This window comes from Dermacentor silvarum, chromosome 1 (assembly GCF_013339745.2).
Source record: "Dermacentor silvarum isolate Dsil-2018 chromosome 1, BIME_Dsil_1.4, whole genome shotgun sequence".
Lineage (NCBI taxonomy): Eukaryota > Metazoa > Arthropoda > Arachnida > Ixodida > Ixodidae > Dermacentor > Dermacentor silvarum.
The window spans coordinates 263,755,298-263,782,469 of NC_051154.1; the positions used below are offsets into that span (position 1 = coordinate 263,755,298).

The 27,172-nt window shown below is 44.9% G+C and overlaps 1 protein-coding gene and 1 long non-coding RNA gene across 3 annotated transcripts in view; both read right to left on the reverse strand.

Moving 5' to 3' along the window:
* Positions 1 to 2,825: 2,825 nt before the first annotated feature.
* LOC125942153 (uncharacterized) lies at positions 2,826 to 14,978 on the reverse strand. Of its 2 annotated transcripts, XR_007464860.1 has the most exons (3): positions 5,946 to 14,978; positions 2,953 to 3,717; positions 2,826 to 2,901 (listed from the first exon to the last, which is right to left on the reverse strand). It is a non-coding gene; the product is annotated as an uncharacterized LOC125942153 (long non-coding RNA). The 2 variants fall into 2 exon arrangements; XR_007464859.1 differs by having other exon boundaries at positions 2,826 to 3,717.
* A 6,374-nt stretch (positions 14,979 to 21,352) lies between these two features.
* LOC119437129 (death domain-associated protein 6-like) overlaps positions 21,353 to 27,172 on the reverse strand; it is a 168,246-nt gene continuing 162,426 nt past the window's right edge. The window contains exon 24 of the mRNA XM_049660305.1: positions 21,353 to 22,025. Coding sequence (XP_049516262.1) covers positions 21,745 to 22,025 — 281 coding nt within the window. The 3' untranslated portion in view covers positions 21,353 to 21,744. The remainder of the gene's footprint in view (positions 22,026 to 27,172) is intronic.

Sequence of the window (27,172 nt, forward strand, 5' to 3'; positions counted from 1 at the left end):
GCTGCATTGGCGTACAATTGCGGCACGTGCAGTCTCTCCATGCATGCAGATACGCTAATTAAATTTCTACGTATTAACACGCACTCACAGCTCCGCGCACAAAACGCTGCTGTGTGCGAACTCCCTACGACAGCTTGGACGATAGCGATCTCCAATACTTCCGTTACGCACGGACTTGCTCTGATGAACCGACGACCGTAAACATGGCGCGGCTGCCCGGCGATGCTGTCGCTGCCTCGCGGATCAAGGTTCAGTACATATATTATATTAACATAGCTAATAGTTGGTTATTACAGCATATCCTATATTAACTCCGCCGATGCTTACATAGCGTCAATGGCCGTTTGCGCTACATGCTTGAGTGCAGCATGTACAATGTGGCAACACATTCAGGCTCTTTCTACCCGTACCGTCAAAACAGCCAAATTTTCAACATAGACGAACGGCTTTGGCATTCCTTTCACCCGGCCTTACTCAGCCATACAAAACGAAGTGCAAGCGATCAGACCAGAATGCCAGCCAGTCGTGAGCCCTGGTGCGACTGATTACCTGTTAATTGGGCATATTTCAGAAAACGACGTTCTGATACCACTACCAGGTACAACCTTTTGAACTTTTGCACCAGTCTTGCCTTTTTGTTCCCGACCTGTACTCATGTATGAATACAACTTCGCTAGACATTGTACGGTCAACCCCAAAAGTTTACGGACCACAGAATCCGAGAAAAATTGAATAACTCTGTAGCCTTACAATGCAGCCTGCTATTCGCTTTTCCAATCTCTACTAGTATATCTTCTTCTTCTTTCTGGGGTTTTACGTGCCAAAACCAGTTCTGATTATGAGGCACGCCGTGGTGGAGGGCTCCGGATTAATTTTGACCACCTGGGGTTCTTTAACGTGCACTACAACGCAAGCACACGGGCGTTTTCGCATTTTGCCTCCATCGAAATGCGGCCGCCATGGCCGGGATTCGATCCCGCGATCTCGTGCTCAGCAGCGCAACGCCTTAGCTGACTGAGCCACCCGGCGGGTTCTCTACTAGTATATACGAAAAGCATTGTGATGTACGATTTTACTGGCTACTGTTACAGTCTGCTTGGAAATTCAACATTTTCTGAGATCCTGTGGTCCGTCAAATTTTGTGGCCGAGTGTACATAGCCTGTAAATATATACTGCAAATAGCCACGGTGCTTACATTGGACCGATGTCACAAACTCTGTATGTAGGACTTGTTGGCTCGGTATTTTTCACGCAATTTCTTTTTCTGCACTTGGTTCCCTGCGTTGTTACCACCTTCTTTTATTTCCCTTTTGCTCATGCATTCTTCTTCGTCCTCGCGCTCCCTACAAGTTCGCGCTGGACAGGGGAGTTATGTGGCTGCCCCGCTGGCACCAGCTCAGAGAGCATGCACAGAGAACGAAGCCAGCTCCCGAACGCTGCAGCCGCAGTCTGATGCACAGTCTTCTCCTAGTTCTCCTCAGACGCCATGCCCCGTCACGGAACCTTTAATGAACTGATGGCCTGACCAACCTCGCCGTATCCACAGGTTCATTGAAAAGCGGCACATACCCAGTGACCCAAGTTGGTCCGACGATTGGTTTCAAACCTGGTCCCCTCAGCACAGCGAACCGATTTTCTACCAGTTAGGTCATGTACTACCAAGTCACCCAAGTTGGTGTGACAGAAGTTAGATATGGACACACACAGGTGACAATTGAGTGAAGCTCCCAAAAAATGTGTTGCATTTAAAAAAGTTGTCGCAGTTTCACCTGAAAGGCGAAGCATCAATTGCGATAGCAAATTTGTAGAGAGCTATCGGAGTAATGATAGTAGCTTTATCAGGTGTATAACCTTGGACATGCAGCAGCACCGGCAACACGCAGAACTGTTGTCGACGCCGTCGGCGTTTTGCCCGCGTTCGCACAAAATGCGTACGGCGTTGGTGACTGTTGCCGGAGCCTCTGAAATAAATAGGCACTTGATGCCGCAGCTAAACGTCGCCTCCCTTCCCTCCCCCTCCCCACCCTCCTCACCACGGCCTTTCGCGCGTCGGAAGAAGGCGCGTTTGTTTTACATATATGGTGATTGTAAAGGAGAAAAGAGACGCCTACTTCTGCAGCCCTTCAGGGAGCACGGCACAGAACGTGCGTTTTTTCTCCCCGTGAAAGCGCGCGTCCCTTGCGCCCTTTCACTCGCACATACAGCGTTCGGCACGCGGCGACGATTTCATCTCCACTGACGTCATACGGAACCTCACAGCAACGGCGACAGCAGAAATCTGCTTTGGAGTGTCCATATAATTGCTATCGCAATAAAATAACCTATTGTACAGATTCCATGTTGTGTAAACTTAAGGATGCAAACCACAGGGCATACAAAAGAATGCAAAAGGAGTACAAAAAAACGCAAGCAAGGTATGGAGCTTTGGGCAAGCAAGGACACTTGGGTGCGCTACTTTTTCTAAATCTCCATAAGGAGTTTAAAAGTGCCTTAGGGAGATTTAAACTCTCTAGTGGCACTCCTTCAGCAGGTCACATTCATCATCATCCAGGTTACTTGCTCACCCTTGTGCCTCTTTTCTCTCAGCAAAGTGATAAACTTGATACACAGTCCTGCTCAGTTCTTCCAGATAGCAGATTTTAATATTCCTCCTTAACTCACTTTTATTCTCTTTCACATTTGCCTCGATCATGGAAACTGTGCAAAATACTCTGTTGACAAAACATACCAGGCACAGAAGCCGCTCGTACATGACACAAACAGCCGGATCAGGGTAATTTCAAACAATCCGGCAACAGGCATCTTTCAAAAAACCAAAAGCAGGTAAGTGAAACAGGTACTCGTTTATTCTTCACTGCTTCAACAATATGCATTTGCTGCCAACGCCAGTATTAAAAATACTTTAAAGGTAACACACACACACACGCGCACACACACACACACACACACACACACACACACACACACACACACACACACACACACACACACACACACACACACACACACACACACACACACTGGGTGCGCTTTAAATCTTCTAAGCAGTGTAGGGAGCGCCTACACCAGGGAGCAAGACACGACAGGAGTGATGACTTGCCCACCTCAAAATGCATCTGGTGTATTCAATCATGCTGCACCTAGCTTTCTACAATGCCCTTTTCCACTGCTACATTCCCCTCTTCTTCGGGCCTTTGTAAAATTCTCTCCACCCCCTTTTGGACTCTGCAGCTGTTAGCACTAAATCTGCGCATCGCTGTACAGACAGTACAGCATACAAAAAAATACAGGTCCAACGCACCTATTGGAATCTATGTAAAGTGGGGAGGTATGTATGTGGGGAGGACTGGAGAATTTGGGCAATTCCCGAAGGCAGAGCAGTCTAACACATCTCAAAGCACTAGCCCCCAAGGGAAGAATGAGAGAAATTGGCACGCTCTCGCTTTTATAAGCAACTTGTATGTGTAACGTGATGCACACGAGAGACAACGGTAAGACTGGCTGGATGGAAACTGGTGCATAAGAGAAGTTGCTCTTGCTTGTACTGTGCAATGTGATGCACGCACCAGTCATCTTAACGAGCTAGATCACGTTGGTACGTGATAAGTATGTGCAAAATTGATCATGGCGCTGAGCCGTGATCCCTTAAGGGCTGCAGAAAATAGAATCTTTTCCTCTCATACGTCACTCCCTCTTATATGGTTAGACCCACTGATCTGTACTATAGAGGGCTGGATGGCGCTTCGAGCGCGCGCAACTGAAGCTACCGGAAGTGATAGGCCTTGTCCCGGAAGTCGGCCATTTGCGGCTTCGCATCGCTTTGCAGCTCGCATGCGCTCGACGTGTTTTCTTTTTCTGCCCAAAAATGCCTGCTTGTTGTGCCGTGAATTGCACACGCAGGCCGGAGAAGTCTTTTGGAAAAATGTTTCACGCGTAAGCATTTTTCAAATCAGTGTAATTTGGATTGTGCGTTGCGTAAAACTAAGGCTATACCGCTGGCATTTCGGCGTGCATCCCAACACTGCAAACCACAGGCACTACAAGTTGGTTCATTTTATGCAGAGGTTCCCGTGGTCTCGGAGAGATTTTTGCAGTCGATGGGTTGCAAACTTAAGGCGAGACAAGTGGAGGCCATCACCGGGAAGCAGCCTTTGTAGCGACCACTTCGCGGAGTCGTGATTCGACCGCACGCGAGCACGAACGCGGCTATGACCTGATGCTGTCCCTACGATATTCAATTCATTTTAACATTCTTTTTCACAACCAGTAGTCATCAGCATTGCTGAAGTGTGTGCACAAAGAAAGATTCCAGAATTATTTTTTTTTAATGCGAAGCATTCCTTGGTGAACATTTGCTACTTTGACAGTATCTATCTATCTGTCTATCTAGCTGCATACGTCTTTGTGCTCTCATGGTCGTTTCGTTAACTTGGTATGTACCAAAGTTTGCATACTATGACAAGATTATATGACAAACATAAATGATATGTCATGGCATGCGTGTCATGTAGGTCATGAAACAGCCGCCTACGTCTTGGTGCCCTCATGGTCGTTTCGTTAACTTGGTCGGTACCAAAATCGGCATAGTAGGACAGGAGTGTATGACGAACATAAGTGATAGGTCATGACACAAATGTCATGACATGCGTATCATGTAGGTCATGACAATGACCCAGCGAATAGAATAACACTCAAAAACCACTGAAACGGGTTTGGACGTGGGTACTAAGTGAAGGAAACACTAAAGGGGGCTGGTAGAAGTCGGCCATGAGCATGGCTCAGCAAAAATGAAGATGACTCAGCGAAAAAAAATCAACACTCAAAAACCAACGGATTGGGTTCGGATGTGGTACTAAGTGAAGGAAAAGGCTAAAGCTTGATGGCCGAAGTCATAGTCATAAGCATGACTATGGCTTTCGCCTTAAGGCCTCTTAGGTGTAGCTAAAGGGACTCCCGAGGACTCATGACATGCGTGTCATGTAGGTCATGAAAGAGCTGCCTACGTCTTGGTGCTCTCATGGTCGTTTCGTTAACGTTGTAGGCTCCCCGCACACTGCTTCGCATAACATCGATTCCCACATGGCGTGGGATCTGCCGGCTTTTTTTTTAAATAGTAAACAAGATGTTTTGTGCATTAGCCTGCATCCTTTGTACCATATCCTTGCACCGTTAATAGAGTTAACATATGATTTGAAATAAATGCGCATGAGTTTTCTTCACCAAACTTTTTGTTATTCACCACTCCGTGTTTGCTATGTGTTAAAGGAAGGACATCAGTGAGGAGTTATAACACCATGCACTGTAATCTGGCTATATCAGTCACGAGCATACATAAACTCCGTCTGAAAACAGCAAAGCGGAATTTAGAGCACATATCCAATATGGAAAATGTTTCCTTGCTGGCGCATAAGTAGCCGAGCATATTCGATCGCGTTCAAGCGTGATCGGGAACGAATTTCTCGAATGTGGTTGGCCGTTTTGCGCGAGCCCAATCGCGATCGATCCTGAGACATCCCTACTGCAATCGAAAGTTCCTGATGTGATGCCATGTTTCACGTAATTCTATGCAGCTGCTTTCCAAAGCTGGAATCCCGCGCCGATCGCGTCGCTATTGTGAATGATGGACACTCGAACGCTGGTCATCAATATTATTGTTTTAAGTAAATAAAATTACAAGAATACAGGCTCAGACTGGCAAAAAGGCATGTTCCTGACAGAAAAAAAAAGAATAACTGTTATTGCGCAAAAAAGAACGAAAAAAAAAACATTCTAACGCAGCTTGATCCCCTTAAAACGCGCACTGGTAAAGGCAGCAGACACCTCCTTCCGGGACAAGCCGCCGGGCGTCTCCTAACTTCCGGTGACTTCACTTGCGCCCACCGCGGTGAGCGGCGATGCGGCATCCAGCAAATTATAGTGGAGATCAGTGGTTAGACCATTAGACCATGAGGCTGTTCTGCTCAGAGACCAATGTTCAATTCCACCCTCGCATACTTTTTTCATTAAAAGGCCCAAAACGATGCGAGACGGGAACCTATTTCAAAGTGCCTGCAATGTGCCAAAGAATGCTTCACATGGTTAATTTGAGACACATCATACTTGTGATCGTAGTCTCTGCTGAATACACTGAAAATGAGGCAATGTACAAGGGAGAAACTTTTGTGCGTGTGCCCTCAATAGTGACGCAACAAACAGGCGCAGTCTTACTTTTGCAGAGCCCTGACCATGACTCTATTTCTCTAAATTACTGTGAATTGTAAGGCAAGACCATTGTGGGATGATTGAACATGACAAACAGTAATTTAAGTGTTGGTGCTCTCAACAGCGCGAAAACCAGCACAGCATGGGTAGTGTAGCTGTCGAGTTAGCTTTTCTGTTAATTTTGGAGTTGCATGTGACAGCTCTCGGTGAATGACGGCACATAAGAAAGAGACTCACAACTGCCTCCCTACTCTAGCTAGCGCTAAGAGTTCCCATGCCTATGCCCTGTTTTAGGGTGGTGTCAGCCTATGAAAGGGTACATGCTGCCACTTGCTAAATATGCTGTACAAAAGTTTCCACTAAATTTAGCGATGTGAGAATCAAACTGGCAGTCTGTCAAGAGTCCACCCAGATCATGTCCAAGACAGCCATGCTGCTCAGGATCGTTTGTGCCGTGCAATTACTTTGATTTATTCAATGCACTTCGCTCCCAGCCACCAAGAAAATATAGCATAGTTGAACAGATGAATAAGAAAATATAACATAGTTGAACAGATTAATACGAGGATTCTTTATTACCAAAAACTGCGTAAAACACATTAAAAGCAAGAGCAAAAGCAGGGCTTAATGCACTTAACGTTCTTGATGCAAGATGATGTAACGAAACGCATGCCACTATGCACTATCCTCCAGAACTTGTTGCTTTCAGCGTCTCGTGCAACACACAATTGTAAATAAATTTTTTATGTTCAAATAAAGGAAGATGCCAACGTAACTATTGAAGGCATTTACATGTTTCTTGCGCGTATTAGAAGACTAACTGCATGCCATCATCAGCACATGTCAGCATGTAACATAAGAGATAGTAAAGCGCCTTCCGCTCGAACCGAGAATCAAAATGATGGTCTGCCAAATTTGGTGGCAAATTTCCATAACTCCTGTAAATGTCACCACCCTCAAACAGCACTCGAGTGTGTATAAATGAAGGCTCCTTAGGTGGCTGAGAGCGTGGCACCAGCGTGCGTGGCTCATAGTAGCCAATGCCCTAGATTCCTGTCCTTTGTCTTAGAGCTGCTCCATGGCATTTTCCGCTGACCAGCAAAGCTGCCGAAGACACACCGATCAAGGGACTTTATATTTGCCTGAGAGTGTGTCGTCACCACGTGTATCTGATGGTAACCAAAACAAGTGTTACGTAGGAACATCGGCAAAAAGCACTGAGTACTTCCGCGCTTTAGCAAAAAAAAAAAAAGGACTAATGCGCAAGAGCAAACGGTGCCCATCAGCCAGATGGATTGTGTTAACATCGTGAGAGCTGGCAGGGATCGCGTGAAATGCATTTCATTTACAACTGCCAGCACATTATTTGCAGCTGGAAGAAAGCATGACAAGCCCACTGTGGCGCCTAGAGCTAGGGAGGGGTTGGATGAATTTTTGTGACCATCCCCTTTGATACATGAGGTGGCTAGCATCACCAAGATTATGTTAATCATTTGCTGTGTTAACTATCCGCACTTAAGGTCTGTAGCTTGCGTTAAAAAATCATCAAACTCTCAAACTTCAATTCATTAAAAAACTAATGCCTTTAGATTGTGCTAGTTCCCTACCCCTATGCCACCGATCCTCCGGACAGTTTTTAATCTTCATCGCGAGTTTATTCAACTCTTTATTATCGCCCAAGGCCAGTGGCATGCCAACTAGATCTTCAGTTACCTCCGGATGCATACTGCAGTATGCTACTAAACTACTACGCCACATTTATGGAGCTCTATGAATCTTGAATCGGCAGGGCACTATTTGGATGGCTTTATCAGGTAACTTAGCACTCGTGTCTGTCTTGCTCCACAGATTTCCTGTTACAGACTCTAACGAGCATGCCCGTCTATGGCAGGAATGCCCCTGCCGAGTTCAAATCCAACACCACTGCGTTGTTGTCTGGCACACACACAACCTAGCACAACACAATACACGCACACGAAAACAGTCACCCAGCAACCTTCAAGCAAGAACTGTCAACACTAATGGCAGGGGCAATCCAGGACCCAAAGAATCATGCCCCATCTTTGTCGTAATGCCCCCCCATCATGAGTACAGGCACACAAATATAAGCATATGCCACAGACATCCTCCACATTAAGGAGTTTGGAAATACTATACAAATATACAAGTACACACACACTTCATAGTTGTGTAAAGCAAACAGATCACTGAGCACAACAGACCTAGAGTAGTACAACTGTGGTCGGCCATGGAATCGATGACACTATACGCCCGTGCAAGCATTTTGATCAACCCATTCTTGAGGCACAGAGTGCGCACTGCCATAAAAAGTACGCTAGAGATCATCTTCGTTGGTCAGCCTTGGTTTTCAGAATAATAGAGGACCAAGCAATAGTTACCCAGTACCTGTACACCAACCATTGTCGTCCAACTCCCTACTTCTTCTCTTCCTCCATCTATCCATATGCGACGCTCATTGTCCCAAGAGAACACTTGCATAACAGCAATCTACGAACAGTGGAGCAATTAGGTCGGGTTGCAACACCTCTAATCACACATTAACTTTGATACAGGCTTTCTGATGCCAACAGGAACTATGTAACACATTCACTGTGGGATCTCTTTAAAGCCCTGGCTATTGTGTGGCATGACATGCCAGCAGTTCACATAACACGTGCTTCAAGTATGCCATAACCTATGAATAGGTCACTAGTGGGTCATGGCATTTCCCTGAACCTAGAGGCTTTTCATGACTACTACAACTTGTTTCAGTAAAATTCTTTTCTGCAATGTCGACACAGCTGGACACACACTGCCAGGTGGCAGGAATACCCCAGACGCACAAAACATGACACAGTGAACTTGAATTTATCAGCAGAAGGAACTCAGGTTGTCTTTGCTGCGAAAACTGAATCATTGAAAAAGAGAGGAATGGAAAGGAGGCAACAGCGAGGAATGAACTATGACAGCATGCCACTTCCTTCTCTGCATGCCTTTAAGGGGCATATGACTAAATTCTGCGAATGGGATGATTAGAAAAAAATTGTGAGTAACAGTCTAGCCATCCGTGCACAATGTTTCCACATTGGAAACAAAAGTGGATCATGCCTCTAGTGCAGAAGCTTACAATTTCCTTTTCCCCAAAACTACTAATTAATGAAGGTAGGCTGGAGTGTCATGCAAAGAACACGCCTATACAGCCGTAGTTTTTTTTTCTTCTAACGTTAAGAGATTTAAAAAAATGCCTGTGGCATATCGCACAAATCTACTCATCGAGCGGATTACTCGAAGAGGCTGCCATTATTTACACTGATAACATAAATGCATAATTGTGTAATTAACAATGTTTCAGCAATAAATTTTAGAACGAGTTACCTAAGAGCACATATTGCAATACAGGCTGCTGTTATTTATACTGGAAATCTAAACGCATAATTGAGTAATTAACAAAATTTCACTAAAACATTTTAAAAATTATTTAGGAGCACATATTGAGCACATATTGCAAGGCTCTCTACCTCTCTATATCAACCTCTCTACATGGCTTCCATAGATTATGAAAAAAACATTTGATTCAATAGAGATACCAGCAGTCATAGAGGCATTGCGTAATCAAAGAGTACAGGAGGCATACATGAATATATTGGCAAATACCTACAAAGATTGCACAACAACCTTGGCTCTCCAAAAGAAAAGTAGAAAGTTACCTATCACGAAAGGGGTCAGGCAAAGAGACTCAATCTCTCCGATGCTATTGACTGCATGCTTAGAAAAAGTATTCAAGCTCTTAGACTGGGAAGGCTTAGAAGTGAGGATCAACGGCGAATATCTCAGCAACCTTCGGTTTTCAGATGGCATTGCCCTATTCAGCAACAATGGGGACGAGTTACAGCAAATGATTGAGGAACTTAACCGAGAAAGTGTAAGAGTGGGGTTGAATATTAATATGCAGAAGACTAACATAATGTTCAATAGCCTGGCAAGAGTACAAGAATTCAGGATCGCCAGTCAGCCTCTAGAGTCTGTAAAGGAGTCCTTTTATATAGGTCAATTACTCACAGGGGACCCTGATCATGAGAAAGAAATTTATATAATAAAATTGGGCTGGAGTGCATATGACAGGCATTACCAAATCCTGACTGGGAGATTACCACTGTCATTGAAAGAAAAGTGTACAATCATTGCATTCTACCAGTGCTAACATATGGGGCAGAAACTTGGAGGTTATAACAAAGAAGCTCGAGAACAAGTTAACAATCATTGCATTCTACCGGTGCTAACATATGGGGCAGAAACTTGGAGGTTATAACAAAGAGCGATGAATGAAAAATTTTAGGCCTAACAGACAGGAAGAAAGCGGTGTGGATCAGAGAGCAAACGGGGATAACCGATATTCTAATTGACATTAAACGGAAAAAATGGAGCTGGGCAGGCCATGTAATGCAGAGGATGGATAACCAGTGGACCATTAGGGTTACTGAATGGATACCAAGAGAAGGGAAACGCAGTCGAGGACGGCAGAAAACTAGGTGGGGTGATGAAATTGGGAAATTTGCAGGTGCAAGTTGGAATCAGCTAGCGCGAGACAGGAGTAATTGGAGATCACAGGAAGAGGCCTTCGTCCTGCAGTGGACATAAATATAGGCTGATGATGATTGCAATGCTCGAATTAAAAACCTGTCATTTCACAAGGCTCATCCACTTGGAATGAATCTTGAAACTACCACCAGTTTTGAGAGAAGCGCTGTCAAACCTGCAGTAAAAATGCACTGTTGTTCCATTTGCTTCCTTCCCCAAAGGCCTCTTTATGCTTTGAAGCTCAAAAGTTACGAGAACACCAATGCATTTTGTAGCAGAAGGCATATCTTGAAACTGGTCTCGACCTCAGAAATTATTCTCAGAAGTAATCCTCAGAACATATCCAAGTGGATATGACTTTGACTTTGAAGTATTGGGCTACAATTTGCAAATTGCAATATGTGCCATAAAGTAATTAGTTTAAAAGTTGATTAGTCAAGCTTTGTTATTAGTCAAATATTCATTTTCATTTCTCATGCAAATATTGTCTGCCTCTGTGGTTAATCTAGCTCAAGAAGCCGAATTGTGCTCAGTGCCATGGCTGATTTTTCAAAATTCTGCTAACAATTAAAAAAGAAAAGCACCCCATAACAGAAAAAAAAAGCACTCCATGTGCATCAGTGCAAAAGGCAGTCACATGCATAAGAAAAACATGTTAGCCCTGCAAAGCACCATGCTGCTACTCCTTAATGCACCTTTCACAAAACAGTATGCAATGCACCCTTAAAATGCAGCACTACCCTTCGGTAATATTGGTAATATACCAATGTTCTGAGGTTGTTATCTTGAAATATTCCTTTTAGCAGTTGGCACGTGACTTCTTTATTGTAAGTAACAGATCACTAGGGTCTTCATTTTCATCATGGAGCTTTTTTCTCCGATACATTTTTAGTAATGTTCAGTACAGTTCAGTAACCCCTATGCGCCATGCGGAGGGTCCGCGTGGTTGTGGTTAAGGATGATTTTTTCTGACAGACAACACCGCCGACACCTGATTTTCAGCAAAACGGGGCCCTCAGACACAAATGACAAGCATAAGTACCAGAGAACTGAACTAATTGCACTGCCTCTGTTCAACTCCAAGGAGGTATGAAACAATTTCAATTAGTTTCTGTCAATATGTTAAATGAAAAAATATGTACACATCTCAGCATAATCTGATGTTGGGGATATGCGAATGTTCCTAAAATTACAAATATGAGTTGAATGTTTGTTTGTTTTTTTCATCAAATTTTTGGTGTGTCTGGCTTCTTCACATACTCACTTACGACCAAAGTGCAGCAAACGTGCAGGTACGGTCGCTAGATGGGTGTGTGATGCAGTGGGCGTTAAGCGTAGTTCAGCACTTCTCCACGTCATGACGACAAGATTGGCACTGTGATCAGAGGCCTGCCGCAGGCGGCGCGTGTCGGCTGCTGCTGCGGCCGTTTTACAGTGGAACTTTCGCGCATTTATCCATGTATTTAAACTGGAAGCTGTCTTTATATGACATCAGAGACAGCTACCAATTTTATCAATGCATGTGAGTTATTTGAATGGCATCTGTCAGCTGCCTCTTTCCAGGCTTAAGAGGTAAAAATTATAGAACTGTTAACTGTGTTGAGAATTGTAAAGACCTTTTACGTAAGCCTATTAATAAGGCCACTAATTCTGAACCAAAGTAATAGCTTTGCGGGAGTTCTAAAGCGAGAGAGGCGAAAATTGAGACAGTACATACAGTGGAACCCCGATTATACGACCTTGTAGGGACCACGCAAGACGGTCATATAATCCGGGTGTCGTATAATCAAAATAAGAGAATATCTGCAGTGGCGCTCAGTCTTGTCCAAAGAACGGGTACAGACCGCCTGAATAAGCCCGCGGCCCGAACCTGCACTGCTTCCAAGGAAGGTTGATTAAATTATTAAAAAATTACCGCATTTATTCAATAACGAGTTTTTTTTCTTTTCATGATTTTCGTTGCATGAACTTGACCCTCGCCTTACATTCAAATAACGGTAAAATTGACCCTTTTAAATCAAATATTCTAAATACTGCGATGTTTAGCGTTACGTTGGCTACCTGCAACTTTACGTCTCGATTCGGTCCATAGACAAGCCGAACGTAGTTGGAACTTGTTTTTGGTTGGAATCGAAGCTGTTTTCTGTGCTTTTGACTGGTTATGACGGCGCAATATCCTATGACCTTTTGCGGTTCGACTCCATTCATTCACGACGTTATGGCGACGCAGCACATTCGGTATGATGGTCGCTTCGAGAAACGAGCAATTTTGATGACCGAGGAGCGGTTTGGTGTCTCGACGTCGACGATTTGCAGATGGCGGGACCAGCGGCAGGCCCACTTTAAATTGCAAGACCAGTCGGGAAAGCTCTGTGCAAGTGGCTTGGTATGACCCCGAATGAAATGATTGTGTGGTCTTTTAAGGAGTACTTAAATCTCAAACAAGCTCGACGGCACAGAATATGACAATTCTCGGGCGATCACTTTTGGAGATAGTTTCGCTTTCGCAAGACGCAGCTCGTCCCGGCACCCTCGAAGTATACTGCCGACAGCTCTCTTGGCGCTGACGGTGAGCTTAAGTCCAGCGCCAGAAACACTTGTCGGGGACGCTTTCAGTGTCGAGTCATGCGAAATTTCGCAAAAGTGAAACTATCTATGAAAGTGACTGCCAGAGAAGACCGCCCAAGGAAAGCTCCGTCTCCTCTTCAGACGACTATTATGAGTGAAGAGAACGTTTCCGAATTGCAATTCCTTCAATAAAGGTGCCATTTCTCTTTCCGTTCATCTCGCATCACATTAGCAGTTTTATTTTCTTTATTTTGCGTGACTGGAAAGTCCCCCTTCGCGTTACAATCGGGTAAGTACGGCATTGCACACCCGTTGTCAGCAGCCTGCTGTGTGCTTACATGCCAGCCTGCATCTGCTGAGTTTTCTTTTCCCGGACAGTACCAGAGGCGGGTCAGCGTAAAATTGCGTCATATAATCGCCGTTAATACATTATGTCTATGGGCATTTTGCCGGGACCAAACCAATTAGTCGTAAAATGCGGGTTGTCGCATAACCGGGGTACGTATTATCGAAGTTCCACTGTATACAGGAGCCCTAGGGTGTCATCATTTGCGCACCGAGTATGCTTTCTCCAGAGATCGTGTTGCAGGATTGTTTTGGTTTTATTGAACATAAAACGCCGTCAAATAAATATTAAGATTCAAACAACCAGAGTTTCTAGTTTAATTTCGTTGCACTGTTGTATGTGTTTACATGAGGTAGCTATACGAGTGCAATAAATCTCTGTTATAAGTAGACTAGCTGCCGCTTATAGAATGTAAAACAATACTTATGCCTCTTGATCATCACGTATCATATACGAATCTTTTAACGCAATACTCATTCTTCGAGCGCACACATGTGCACCAACAACACTACCAAAAACTCCAACAACAAGCAAGGTTTAGTCCCAAAAGTAAAGCACTGCATCGCTGCGGTCACGAGACATGTAATTTTAGGCGCTTTTTCTTTTCTCCTGTGCGTCCAGATGCCAAGTTCCTGCTCTTTACAAGAAAGTGAGTGAGCTATGGAATAAAATTTGATAATTTTGTTGGTAAGTTCAAATTTGTGTTGCTCACAGCCGACCACTCCTGGAGGCTACAACTGGAGGAAGCACATTTGCACTCAAACAGTGCATGAATTTATCTTCAAGGGACGTCACCAGCTTCGTCAGACTATCGGACGGAAACGTCAGCCCACACAAGTTCACGTGAACTGCGAGCAATGACTCTGGAGGAAGGGGGCATCCTATTGGTGTGAGCAACGCAGTACAGCATTCTGTACACCTTGCTTTTGCCACAAATTTCCAGGCCACATAGATGGCTACATAAAAAAAAGATCAGCCTGGTGTCACTTCTTTCTGTTGCCTTGCAGCTGTGGTAAATTTCACAGGCACTGAGCACTGCTTCCCAATGTCTAAGAGGTCGTCGACGCACTTCTATTTTTTTTTTTTTGTCACTCGCTCCTTAAAGTCGTTTACACTAAGAAGGCTGCTCAGCAAGCCAGAAGACCCGTTTTCAGAAGCAGAGCTCTTCGCCAAATTCAAGAATTCCAGTGTATTATTCGATAGTAAATACTGCACGGGTGTTGGATGGTCGTTTGTGCCAGACATCTGTCGCAAGATTCTGAACAGCTGTTCCAAAGTATCCTGGCTTAGGCCCGGATTCTGAAACTCTCCTTTCCTTACTAAGGACGTCTTACACGCTGTAAGGCGACCTGGCGTCAATTCTGGAACGTCCCTTACTAAGGGGCACTAAGTTAGGGCCTCCTTGGTGCTTCCTCACGCTTAGGAAGCCGGCATGCTACCTTCATGCTTCCAACCGCGCTCCTCTACCTGAACGTATGCTTCTCCGCAGGACTTTGCACGCGGTACGCTCGGCTTGGATAGGTGCCGTGCGCAGCCAATGCCGCGGCAGCCAGCCGCCGTGTATTGACGTCCAGTTTGGCTCCGCAGACTGCGCTTTGTGCCATTTCTTTTGTGATTCCGTTTTTCTATGAAAAGCGAGCGGCGAGAATGACGGCCTTGCGATATTTATCCGAAGACGATAGCTTCGAAAGCTATGCAAGGTTTCTTCGGCGTGCAAGTGAACTTCTTTACGGGACTGCGTACAAGCCTCCACCGTTGACTCCAGTCCGGCATGTGATTGACAGGCAGCATCCACTGGAACACTACAACGAAGTGGAGTTTCTAGCCCGGTATCGTTTTTCCAAGCGAGCTGTTGCAACCATACTGACAGAGCTGCAACTGCTTTGTAACACTGACAACAGAGGAGCGCCGCTACCTTCTCTGTTGAAGGTGCTCACCGCATTGCGTTTTTATGGAACGGGTGCCATGCAAACTGTTGTAGGGGACCTTGTGTGTGTATCCCAACCCTCTATATGCCGATGCATTTGAGATAAGACACAGCTGATATGCCTACGTCTGTATCCCAAGTACGTTCGGCGGCCAAACGCCAGTGAAGCAAGGTTAGTCATGACTAGGTTCTATGCCATTGAAGGATTCCCCGGGGTTACTGGGTGCATAGATTGTACTTACATACCCATTAAAAGCCCCGGTGTAGACGACGCAGAAGAGACGGAGGAAGAACGAGCCGCACGCCTCGAGAAGCGTCGTAAGTACGAAGTGGCCAGGCGAGTAGATTCACATGAGGATAGCACCCGAAACGTGTTCAAGTCACTGGACGACAACCCCTTATCCTCCCGCCTCACCGACCATCGGGCCGTCTTTGTGGCAATTGAGAAACAACAAGATGAAGACTTTCACAATAAATACGTTACCATTTAATAATGTCTAGTCTTTAATATAACCATAACTTAACGAGAGGTAACAACCAAACCTAAACATTCAGACGTACGAAGCTAAATGAAAAAGACGTAACCGTAGAGAGAACCAAGCTAAACAATAAGATTAACCGTACCTCTCGCTACGCACACCCAGGCATAACTGAATTAAGCCACAGCCAATTTTTCTTCCTCCGTGAAATAAGTTTTGCCCGGCATGGCATATACACACACACACACACACACACACACACACACACACACACACACGAAACAAAACGCAGGCCAAAAAGAAAAAGAAAGCGACGCCTGACCAACCGAACTGTCAGATGCTGCCAAAGTTGCTAGGCTGAGCTTGCTTTCCTGCCATGTGCATCATTTTTTAGCTCTTTTTAAGTCATTGACGAAAGAAATGGTATTTATGCCCTTATATAGAAGTAGAAATGCAATTCTAACAGCGCCGGAAGTTTACTTTGGCAATTCATTAGAAATATTTTGCATATTTTCGTAAGTAATCTCAAAACCAGAAGCCTGTAACGTTCCACTTCCTTTGGTGAAGCGTAAAGTCCCTAGATTTTAAGCAAAAAAAAATATCTAGGGACTTTAGTGAGGCGCTCCTTCCGCAGGGAAGGTAAAAGGAAGCTTTTAGAATTCGTGATGGCCTTCTGAGGGCGCCTAACGTTTAGGTAGCATGAAGGACTCCTTGCGTAAGGTAGGGAAACGGTCTAAGGTTAGGAGCATTTCTGAATCCGGGCCTTAGTCTGGACACCATGATGTACTGAAGTCAAGCTTGGTGGTAGCATACTGTAAGAGAACAAGCGTGCTGGACAGCATAAGACGTAGATGAAGACTTTCGCCGTGTTCACCAATATGAAGCCACTGTTCTCAGTGGAAAGCTCCCACTCATTCAAGTACTCAAGGAACTCTGCAAGTAAATCAGCTTTTCTTAAGCAGGCACGAAAGGCAGCTGCAGGAAATCTTGATGTCATGATCTCAATCACGTCTTTCATCAGTCTGACAAAAGCATCAGTCACGTTGATGGAGCCGTGCCTCCACTCAATTTGTTCTTGATACATGACAGGGCCTCGCCAAATTTCGTCAGAAAAGGTACAAAATGCGCAGCTGACTCACATTTTTTCAAAACTTTACAACCGATCTGTAAATTTTCGGCATTGCTTTCAACAAGATACTTTCTTCCTGGTCGCATTCCCATGCAATCTCAATGCGTTTCACAGTTGCGGTTCCCTCGGGCGTTGCGAATGGATGGTGCAGGAAGCTGTTCCTTACATTCTTTACCAAATACGAAGTGCAACTGGTGTTTGGAGTCAACAGGGTGTGATGTCTTACAGACAATGTATTCTAGTTTTCCTGTAATGCCAAAATATGCCACATGGATCGGTTCCAGCTTGCAGCACCAGTCGTGACAAAGTCGACAAAAAGATGAGATTTCTCGGCCAATATTACGCACTCAAGGATGATTTTATTGGCCTTTACATTTCCCTTGGATGCAACAATACCTAGCATTTGGTGCCATTTCCCTGTAAATGGCTGGAATACACTACCAAAGCGTGGTCTGCCATTTACAGAACTTGCACTGCCTGTCGAAAACTGCCCCAGATCGGCAGTTAGATCCATTAACTTGCCCGTACTGATCCACGGACAGTTTTTCAGACAGCTTCATTTCGTCTAGCAATATGCCACCATGATGCTGATGCTCAGGCATCTCACAGCATTTTTATTTCGAGACTGAAAACAATCTTCTGTTAAAGCCGAAACCACTTCTAAATGAGTGCAGGTATCTCTAGGCAGGTATGTCCAGAAAGCAGCATGATCCCTTCCTTGCATAGGTGCTCATAGACGCGTTTGCTCTTCATGCGCATGAACAAGCATTGAAGTATCCACTCATCCTGATACTTCATGCCTTTGGTGCTACTGTGCTTGCAGGCATTGAAACACGCGATGACCTGTAGCTGCTGCTTCAATGGCAAATCCTTTATATTTGATTTCAAAGTGTCATCTGTCAGTTTACGTTTTTTTTTCCCTCATATACTTGAGTGTTCTTCTGCAGTAACCATTTTTGCCTTCGACCTTTTCAGTTTTTGGACTGTAAGCTTGTATCTGTATGAGGTATCTTGGAAAAGTGTCCGACCTTATTTTTTTTTTTTTTTTGCAAACACCTGATGGATATGAAACAAGCGCGCTTGCATCAGCCGACCTTGAACCTTCGTGCGCATGCGCAAATTTTCCCCCCCTGCCGATAGCGCCAGTCGCTGGGAGCGACTGACGCAGTGTTTCAGTGAGGTAGTGCACAGTGCTCTCGTCGTTTTTTTTTTATTGCAAGGAACATGAAGGAGCAACTGGAGCAGCGCTACTGCATCAAATTTTTGCCAGAAACTGGGCGACAGCCACGTGGAGACCATTCGGAAGATTCAGACAGCTTTCGGTGGCGATGCTATGAGCAGCACACAAATTAAGGAGTGGTACAACCGGTTTAAAGACGGCCGCACATCGGTGGAGAGCGAGCCACGCTCCGGTCGGCCATCTACATGCCGAAATGACCAGGTCATTGCCGAAGTGAATGCTGTGGTGATGCAGGACCGTCGTGTGACTATTCGAGAAATTGCGGAAGAGGTGGGCATCAGCACTTTTTCTGCACATTCCATTATGACCGAAGATTTGGCCATGAAGAGAGTTGGGGCGAAATTCGTGCCAAAGCTGCTCACGGTGGAGCAAAAGCAACTTTGTGTTGAAGTTTCACAGGACATGCTGGATTCCACAAACAGTGACCCTGACTTCATGAACACCATAATCATTGGTGACGAGTCTTGGGTGTATGGGTACGACCCGGAAACCAAATCCCAGTTGTCATAGTGGAAGCATTCCACGTCACCAAGACCAAAGAAGGCCCGCCAAGTGCGCAGTAACGTCAAAGTGATGCTGACTGCTTTCTTTTAACTCCCGCGGTGTGGTACACCACGAGTACGCACCACAGGGTCAAACAATCACCAAAGAGTACTGCAGGGATGTCCTCCGTCGCCTACGTGATGCTGTGCGGCGCAAGGAACCGCAGTTATGGTCAACAGGAAATTGGCGCATCCATCACGACAATGCTCCTACACATTCCACGCACTTGATTCAGACTTTTTTGGTGAAAAACCAGACTCCTGTAGTGCAACAGGCTCCTTACTCTCCTGATATGGCCCCCGCGACTTCTGGCTGTTTCCCAAAATCAAGAGGCCATTGAAAGGAGTGCGATTTCTGACAAGAGCGGACATTATCGCTGCAACAGCTGAGCTAAACTGCATTCCGAAAGAGGCCTTCTCGAAATGCTTCCAACAATGGCAGCACCACTGGGAGAAGTGTGTGGAGTCCCAAGGAGACTACTCTGAGGGTGATTAGGTTTCCAACGCTCCAATTATGCCAGTTTTTTTTTCTTCGGCCAATGGTTGGATACTTTTCTAACAGACCTCATATGTACAGTTGCCAGAACCGTTGTTATTCCTTCGTCTTTATGAGAGCTGATTCTGCAGCAGGTTTCTGGTATAGCGGCAGTGCACGCAGCAGTCGTTTTATTAGGAAGCAATGCCGATGCACTTCCAAGCTGAATTTTCTGCTGCCATGGCTCTTAGTATTTGCTGTCCTCCTTTCCAGCACATCTTCAAGCCTCCCACTTGCTTTATGTCCTTGACAAGGGGCCATTTTATCAACATTCATCAGGAGTACACTCATTTCCTTAATAGTGCTCAAAGTCTTCTTACTACAGTACTACTGTTCCTTGAACACAGACACTGACAAGAATTTCACTGCCAGAAAACTGCAAGGACAACCTTTACTAGAGTGATGCTGTGGCCATCTTTTGAGCAAACTTAAAATGATGCAGTTTCTGGGTTATTGTTCATTGAATTCAGCGTCAATGAATTGTTGGGCAAAGAGCAGGCCGTCAGGTCAATGTTTCCTTGAGTGGTTACAACAAGCTGATCACAACAAGTGCAGCTTTCATTGGCAAGCAATTCAGTGGAAATCTCTCGAAGTTCAGGCGCGCCTTCTTTTTCGCACGTTTTACTGCCCTACAGCCCATCGAAGTCTTGGTGCTTCTCCTTGCGGAAATTTTCTTTGATAGGTAAGCAGGTGCACCAGGCAGTGCTGATAGAACAGCATCGCTTCTTAGCTGTGTATACACCCTCGGAATCTGTACAAGTTGCCCGCCTATCACATCAGTGTAGTGACGCTCAATGAACTGGTACTGAAAGTTGTGCTCACAGACCACCGAATATGGTTGAATTTCTTTGACAGCGCAGTGAAGTGCACGCTCCCATTTTTTTAACAGTTCTGGGTCACGTGGCATCGAAAAAAGTGATATCTTCAGCCCTTGGCTCGCATGTTTGTAGCCGGACTTACGATAAGGCACAAAGCAAGTAGTGTCCCTCCTGGGTTTTTTCTGCATAACGCCATTTTCGCTTGGTCCCGGATCCTGAGGAGCTTGATGCTGATAAGTATTATCCACGGTATTCATTCCACTGCCTAAAGATTGAGGCAAATGATAAAAGAATAGTGCACTATCACGGCTACGAGTGCAGCTCAGCGTGCCATCTACCTCTACGCAGACGATATAATGACCATTTTTGAGGTCGACTGATCGAAACAAGAAACATCACGTTTACTTTCTTTTCAGCGTACATTTCCCCCTTTATTTTTAGTTTTGGTTCGAAAAAATTAAGTATTTGAAATCTTACAGGCACACAATAACAGCAGTCTGAGTAGCAGACGACACACGCTTCGCGACAGACCTCTTACCACAGCGCCACTGCTGCTGTCACGATGTGGAAAAGCAGTGAACTATGCTGGTCGGCACACCTACCTATCTAGCCACCGTAGTGCAGGTTACGGCATTTGCTGCCATGCAAAAAGGCCCCTGCAGATGGGTCCACCAAATTGTTTCTCTAGTGCCTGTTGCAAGCCAACCAGGAACTGCTTCAAAGAAACCTCTGAATAGTGTTTTGTTAAAAAAAAAAAGACACTTTCTGTTTGCCACCACTCCTCTTATTTCTTTTTTCTCTCAGCGCTTGCATCAGCACAAAAGATACAGCAAAAGCACCCACTAAGTCACTAATGTGGCCAGAGTGATAACAATGGAGCTGCCATCTTCTATGAGAGCAGAGCACAAATGTAGAAACCTCTTTTACTTGAAAGGCCATGCCACTGAGAAATGTAGCCAGTACATGGATAAGAACTGCAGCCAGGAGGTAGTCATATATAGAATTACTTTTCTCTTTTCAGTTCATTTTGAAGTAAAAGAAATTGCAGATCACACGAAACATTTATTGGGTGTTCTTTTACACCAAGTCAATTTTATGCTAAACCAAGCGCAAAAATTATCAATTACGCACAGGTGCGGAACTCATTCGGAACCAATAGAAAACAGCATTGTGCTGGAGGAAGCAGGAACACCAGCTCAACTTGCTTCAAACTTTTTAAACCTAATACTGCTTCAAACTAAAAAATTACTTAAGTGAACAAACCAAGAAATGCACTTTTAGGACAACTGAGCCATTATCTCCATCAAAGAATCTATTAAATATTGTGCATGTGAGGTATAAATTCATTAATATTAACATGCCTGCACCATCAAAGTCCACCTAAAGGTTTGTGCGCTGGCACAACTTCGGGACCTTTGCTGGAGGATGTGAAGGCTCATAGACATCCTCATCATCTGACAGTATTGTGATGACCTCTGGCTCTGGTGCAGACCTTTTCTTCAGGCTGCATTCCTGCTTCTTTGTGGGCAGCTGAGGCACTTCTTTGTGACTACCTTTGGCTCCAGAGCTTGTCTCAGTGCCAGGGAGTAAACTTTTTTGGCCCAGGCCTGTGGCTAGCCAGCCGTCTTGACAATCAGCTCTTTCTTCTACAGGTGGCCCACCTGCAGAAAACAAGACTGGCATTCTAACCTTGGAAAACCTAGGCCACTTCTTTGTGGCCACCTTCATATCCTGAGCTGACTTGGTCAGCAGGACATGAGTAACATGGTAATATCTTGATCAGTTGTATGGATAGGAAGAAAATTTTTTTTTTTTTTTTTTACCCAAATGGCCCTTTCAGAGAAACATGGAGGGTGTAGGTGAGAGAGACATAATATTAAACATAGGACGGCATACTCGATTCACACTCATTTTATGGGCCCGAGACGGAGTTAGCGAGTGACAAAAGGCAAACACCAGCGAGTTTGAATGGATGCAAGTATGAACAAGAGTGAGTGTCTGTTAATGTGAGTACAAACAAAAGTCACTGGTGATTTTAACCACTTCAGTGGCTTGGACGAGCTGGCTTCATCAACGCATTTCTGGTAAAAACGGGCAAGGACGAGCGCAGCTCATCAATGGTACTTCGCATTTTCTAGCAATGCTATGGACAAGCTTAGTTTCGTCTCAGCACTTAGTCGTGCTTTTTGTAGGTGGCAGCACACAATCCATAGGACATCGCAAGCAGAAGCAAATTTATCCTTTCTGAGGAAGTAAAACACGTTGGCTACTAGAGTCCCTAAAAATAATTTGGCCATTTCTGGTAAGAATTCGGGATAAAAGCGTGATCTGAAAGGGGTTAAGCAGATGCGAGTATTAACGTGAGTGACTGTGGGCAAGTATGAGTGCACATGAGTATGTATGTGAGTGAGTGCTGGAGAGTGTGAATGGAAGTGCCTGATAAGCTCACCGGCTACAATTCGCAAATTGCAATACGTGTCGGAAACTAATTAACTAACAAGTTAATTAGTGAATTTTTGTTAATTAGTTGAATATGTGTTTCGATTTCTCGTGCTACTAATGTCCACCTCATCGAACAGCCCAGCTCAATGATAATAATTGTGCTACCTGCCACAGGTAATTTCTAAAAATTACGCAAAACTTAAAAATGAGCACCCTGTATAGTAAGATGCATGCGGAACTGTGAATGGTTTAGGCACATTATTGCTGTCAGCTTTGTAAAAGTTCCCAGTAATTTGGTTTAGACTGTTTTGTTGTCACAGCCACCGAAAAGCACCAGCCTTTTGAACGCCGTGAGTTGACACGATAATGTAAGATGCATCACCAACATACCAATCTACCACACAGTGTTACATCATTATCTTTGTGTTTAGGCCAACAAAAACAGTTTTTACGACAAGGATCATGAGGAGACGGCCACCTTCTCTACTTACATGGAGATCCTGCCTTCAGCATCTAACCAAAGTATTTAAACAAAAACTGGTTTTTACAGGTTTGTAACATACCAGTCAGTAATAAGAACCGACCTCAAAAGCAATTACGTCCCTTATGGTGCATCCAGACGAAGGACCGAATCCGGATTTTTAGCGGACGCGGACGACTATGCCACGAACCGTCTGGCTGTAAGCACATCCACACGGCGGACAAGGCCCTAGCAGACGACAGCGCCACTGAGCCGGATTATTCTCGACCGCAGCCTCTGCGCTGGCTAGCAGCAGACTGGTTTGAGAGTTTCTTCCTACAAAATGGAGGCTAGCAAAAAGCTACATTTGGCCACGATTGCTGTTGTTCTGTCAGAGATTGATGAGGACTTTGATTTGTTTCCACAAAAACGGCGTTGTTGGCGGAAAGACTGGATGGGAAGGAAAGCATTGGGGTCCAAAACCTGCTCTAAGAAGAGCTCCTGAAGACTGACCTCAACGAATATGCACCGTTCTATATCGCTGGAAACCACGGTGTAAGAAATTTACTTTTACACCGTGCTACAGGTCACACTGTGGTACCTTGCTTCAGGTAAGTGTCACACGTTTACAAGTTATTACAGAGAGCGCCATGGTAAAAGTATATCGGTTGAAAACTGAGCTTGCTGCTGATCGAAGGCCGCTACACAAGTGTCTTCAAGCGCGCTCGTGTGGGAGCGTACAAGTTCAATTGCGCCTGAAATATCCAATGCAGATCCGGAGGGTTCACATGGAAAGGGTATCACGAGTCGAGTACACACAAGTTTTGTGTGGCTGTGCTGTCAGCACCAACTTTCTGCATAAGCATGCATGGGATAATATTGATCTGTTTACACTTAACTACACCACTGAGTGTGATTGGTTTTCGCTGATACTGTATTCATTTACTGTTCTGAAACAACTAGATATCAGATGTATTTGTACACGTCCTACTTTTTTTGTAGTCTGCTAGCGAGCAGTTGACTAAGATTTTTTTTTTTTGTGCATTGCAGGAGAGAGTCACTATTCCCCGATTATGACGGTGTCCACATAATCTGCACGGCTGAGGTCCCACAAAGAGGGAAACTCTTCCACAATGTGGATGAAATAAAAGGCAGCGTCATCGCACAAATTCATTATTCATAGAAGTGAACGAAACTAGGAGCTATGAAGCACTGAAACCAGGCGCCAGCAAACAAAGTACTGATGCTGACTGCAATGCAGCTGTCCTCGAGCAGGAGAGAAGTGTACTGGTTGCCAGACACTGCGTGTTTATAAGTTAAAGCTGTGGCTTTACCCCGCCAGAATCCGGATGTGAAAAACGGCTTGGCGTTATCCCTCCGCGCGGCTCACGGAAGAGGCACGGACGAGGCACGGACGAGGCAAATCGCTGACGTGAGGTCACGTGACGCGCCGTCCGGCCCTGCAAATCCGGATTCGGTCCTTCGTCTGGATGCACCATTAGCAGTCTTTGAGTCTGAGGAGGTTAGGAAGATTGTCCTGGGTCTTAAGAGGACTGTCAACATGGGATCTTAATACTTTCGTGACCGCGCCTATTCCCGTTGACAGTATGTTGTCGATGGTACAAGTTGAATTTTTGCGCCTCTCCGAGCGCTCCGAACAGCTAGCGCCATCAAGTGGGTTAAAAGAGAGACTATTTTATCGGTTTCGGTTTTGTGTTCCTCTTTTCCACCGCGCGGGGATTTTTAAAGCACCTGCATAGTTGCGGTGACGAGAGTTTCGACGGTTTCCGACGCATCTGGGCTCGAATTTGCGGATGATTGTAGCAGCACAGACTCGGAAGATGACTTCGATTCGTTGGACTTCATTACGGACGAAGAAAGTGCGGCAAACCGCCCCGGAACATCGACGGGTATCTGCCGTTGAGTTTTGCTTTCTTCTCGGACCGCGTTATCGCTGCCGCGCATCGACGTAAGGATTTCCGGCGTGTTCTAAAGGTCACAGTTCTAATCTGCAAGATGTAAACGTCGTTTGGACGGGATCATTTACCGGCGGTCGCGCAGAGAGTCGAGTTTTGTCCACGAAGACGGCCGGGAGTGCACCTTGGAATCGCGCTCCGAAGTGCTGTGTGTACCCGTGTGCCTCAAGAACTTTTGTAGATACAGAGCTTATATTTGCAGGCTGATTTCATATATCCCTTTTCTTGAAAATGTATATTTCGATTTTTTAAAATATTTTTTTGTGCAAAGCAGCATTGATGTTTTTATCGATCTTTTTCGTTCTTGATGCGATTTTTTTGTTTTGATAATTTTTTTCGTAGTATTTTTTAAAAATATGCTGTTTGAAATTAATACTGTTGGAAAGATAATTTCTTCTTCTACAATTTTATACAATACACTTCAACATGAATCATTTCCTGTGGCAGGAAAAAAAATAATAGCCAGACTACCCGAAAACTACCGATTTTCCCGCGGTCATGAAAGTGTTAAGAGCATTCACACACTTGCTTCACTGATTTTCCAGTGCTTGATCCCTGCGGCAAAAAATTTTTTGAAGGTTGCTCCTCCTAAAAAATGCTGGTCATGGTGTTGATTGCATCTTTGTAGAAAAAGCCGACCTGATAGAGTTCTGCTGTCATCTCAGAGAAAACATGCAAAATCTGGTGAGTATTGTGGGTGCTGAATCATGGAAAAACCACAGAGTGAATGGCAGCAGTACAGCAGTGCAGCGTGAGGTTATACTGAGCTGGTATAGAAGCAGCCTTTTATGAGGCACACGGCTCCTTTATATTTGATACGGTCCCACAGGCAATCAATCAGGACACCAGTCGGCCCTTTCTACAGAAAATTTACAAGCGACACACCATTAGAATCCCCAATGGCCATATCCATCACTTTGCCTGCCAACAGAATGAACCAAGCCATCTTTGGGGCTGGAAAGGAGGATTGTTTTTACAGCTTTAGCTGTGATTTACTCTCAGGCTGGGAGTGGTGCACCCACGTTTCATGAACAGTCACCAAGAGTGCGAGGCAGTTTGCAGGATGTGCCTCGAGCCGCTGCAGGTCAACTCCGGACGCTGTGCATCGCAACCATTTTTGCTTACGAATGAGCAATTTTGGGACCCACAATGCGGAGACTGTGAGCACGGCATGTTCTTTGGTCGGATGCAGTGAACTGTAGTTTTCTATATTTCTTTAAATCTCCAAGATTGTCTAGATGAAGGGTTGGGGGATCCGTTATCACGTAACCTTGCATTGTTTTATGGTGGGCTCACACCAGCTGGCCTGCGGCAACGTGGGTCGTCTGAAATGCGTTTTGTTTTTTCATTCCTGGTTAAATATGGTAGGCTATTTTCTCCACTGTACAATCACAAGCACAGGGTGCCCTTTCCCAACGTCTCCAACATATTCTAATGTATCCCAGCCATAGTTAGCTTCCCTTTCCAGAACAAGTAGTCAATCATTGCACATGCTTTCTAGATCACCATTTTGGTCTGGCTGAGTGCACCGCCACCAATACCAATGGCCAGCACAATCAACAAAGTGTGCCGAGCATGTACATATCTTTGTGGCACAAATTTTGAAGGACACCACTGCCATAGATGAAACTTTGTTGTTGGTGTGCACAAATATTTTGTTAGGCTAAGGATTTCTGGGACAACCCTTGTGCATAGGCCCATTCACAGTATGATACATCCGTTGCAAATTCGAGCGTTTCTGTGCTCACCCACACAATGAAAAAAAAAGAAGAGAGAGCCAAGGAGCTCACACTACCACCAATTCTGCAACACTTGTTTCATGCAATGGAATCATTCAGTTTTGGCAATGATTTTATACTTGCTTGAGAGTGCTAAAAGTGACGAAAATGCACTAGAGCTAGTAACACTTCTGGTGACTTATATGGCTGTG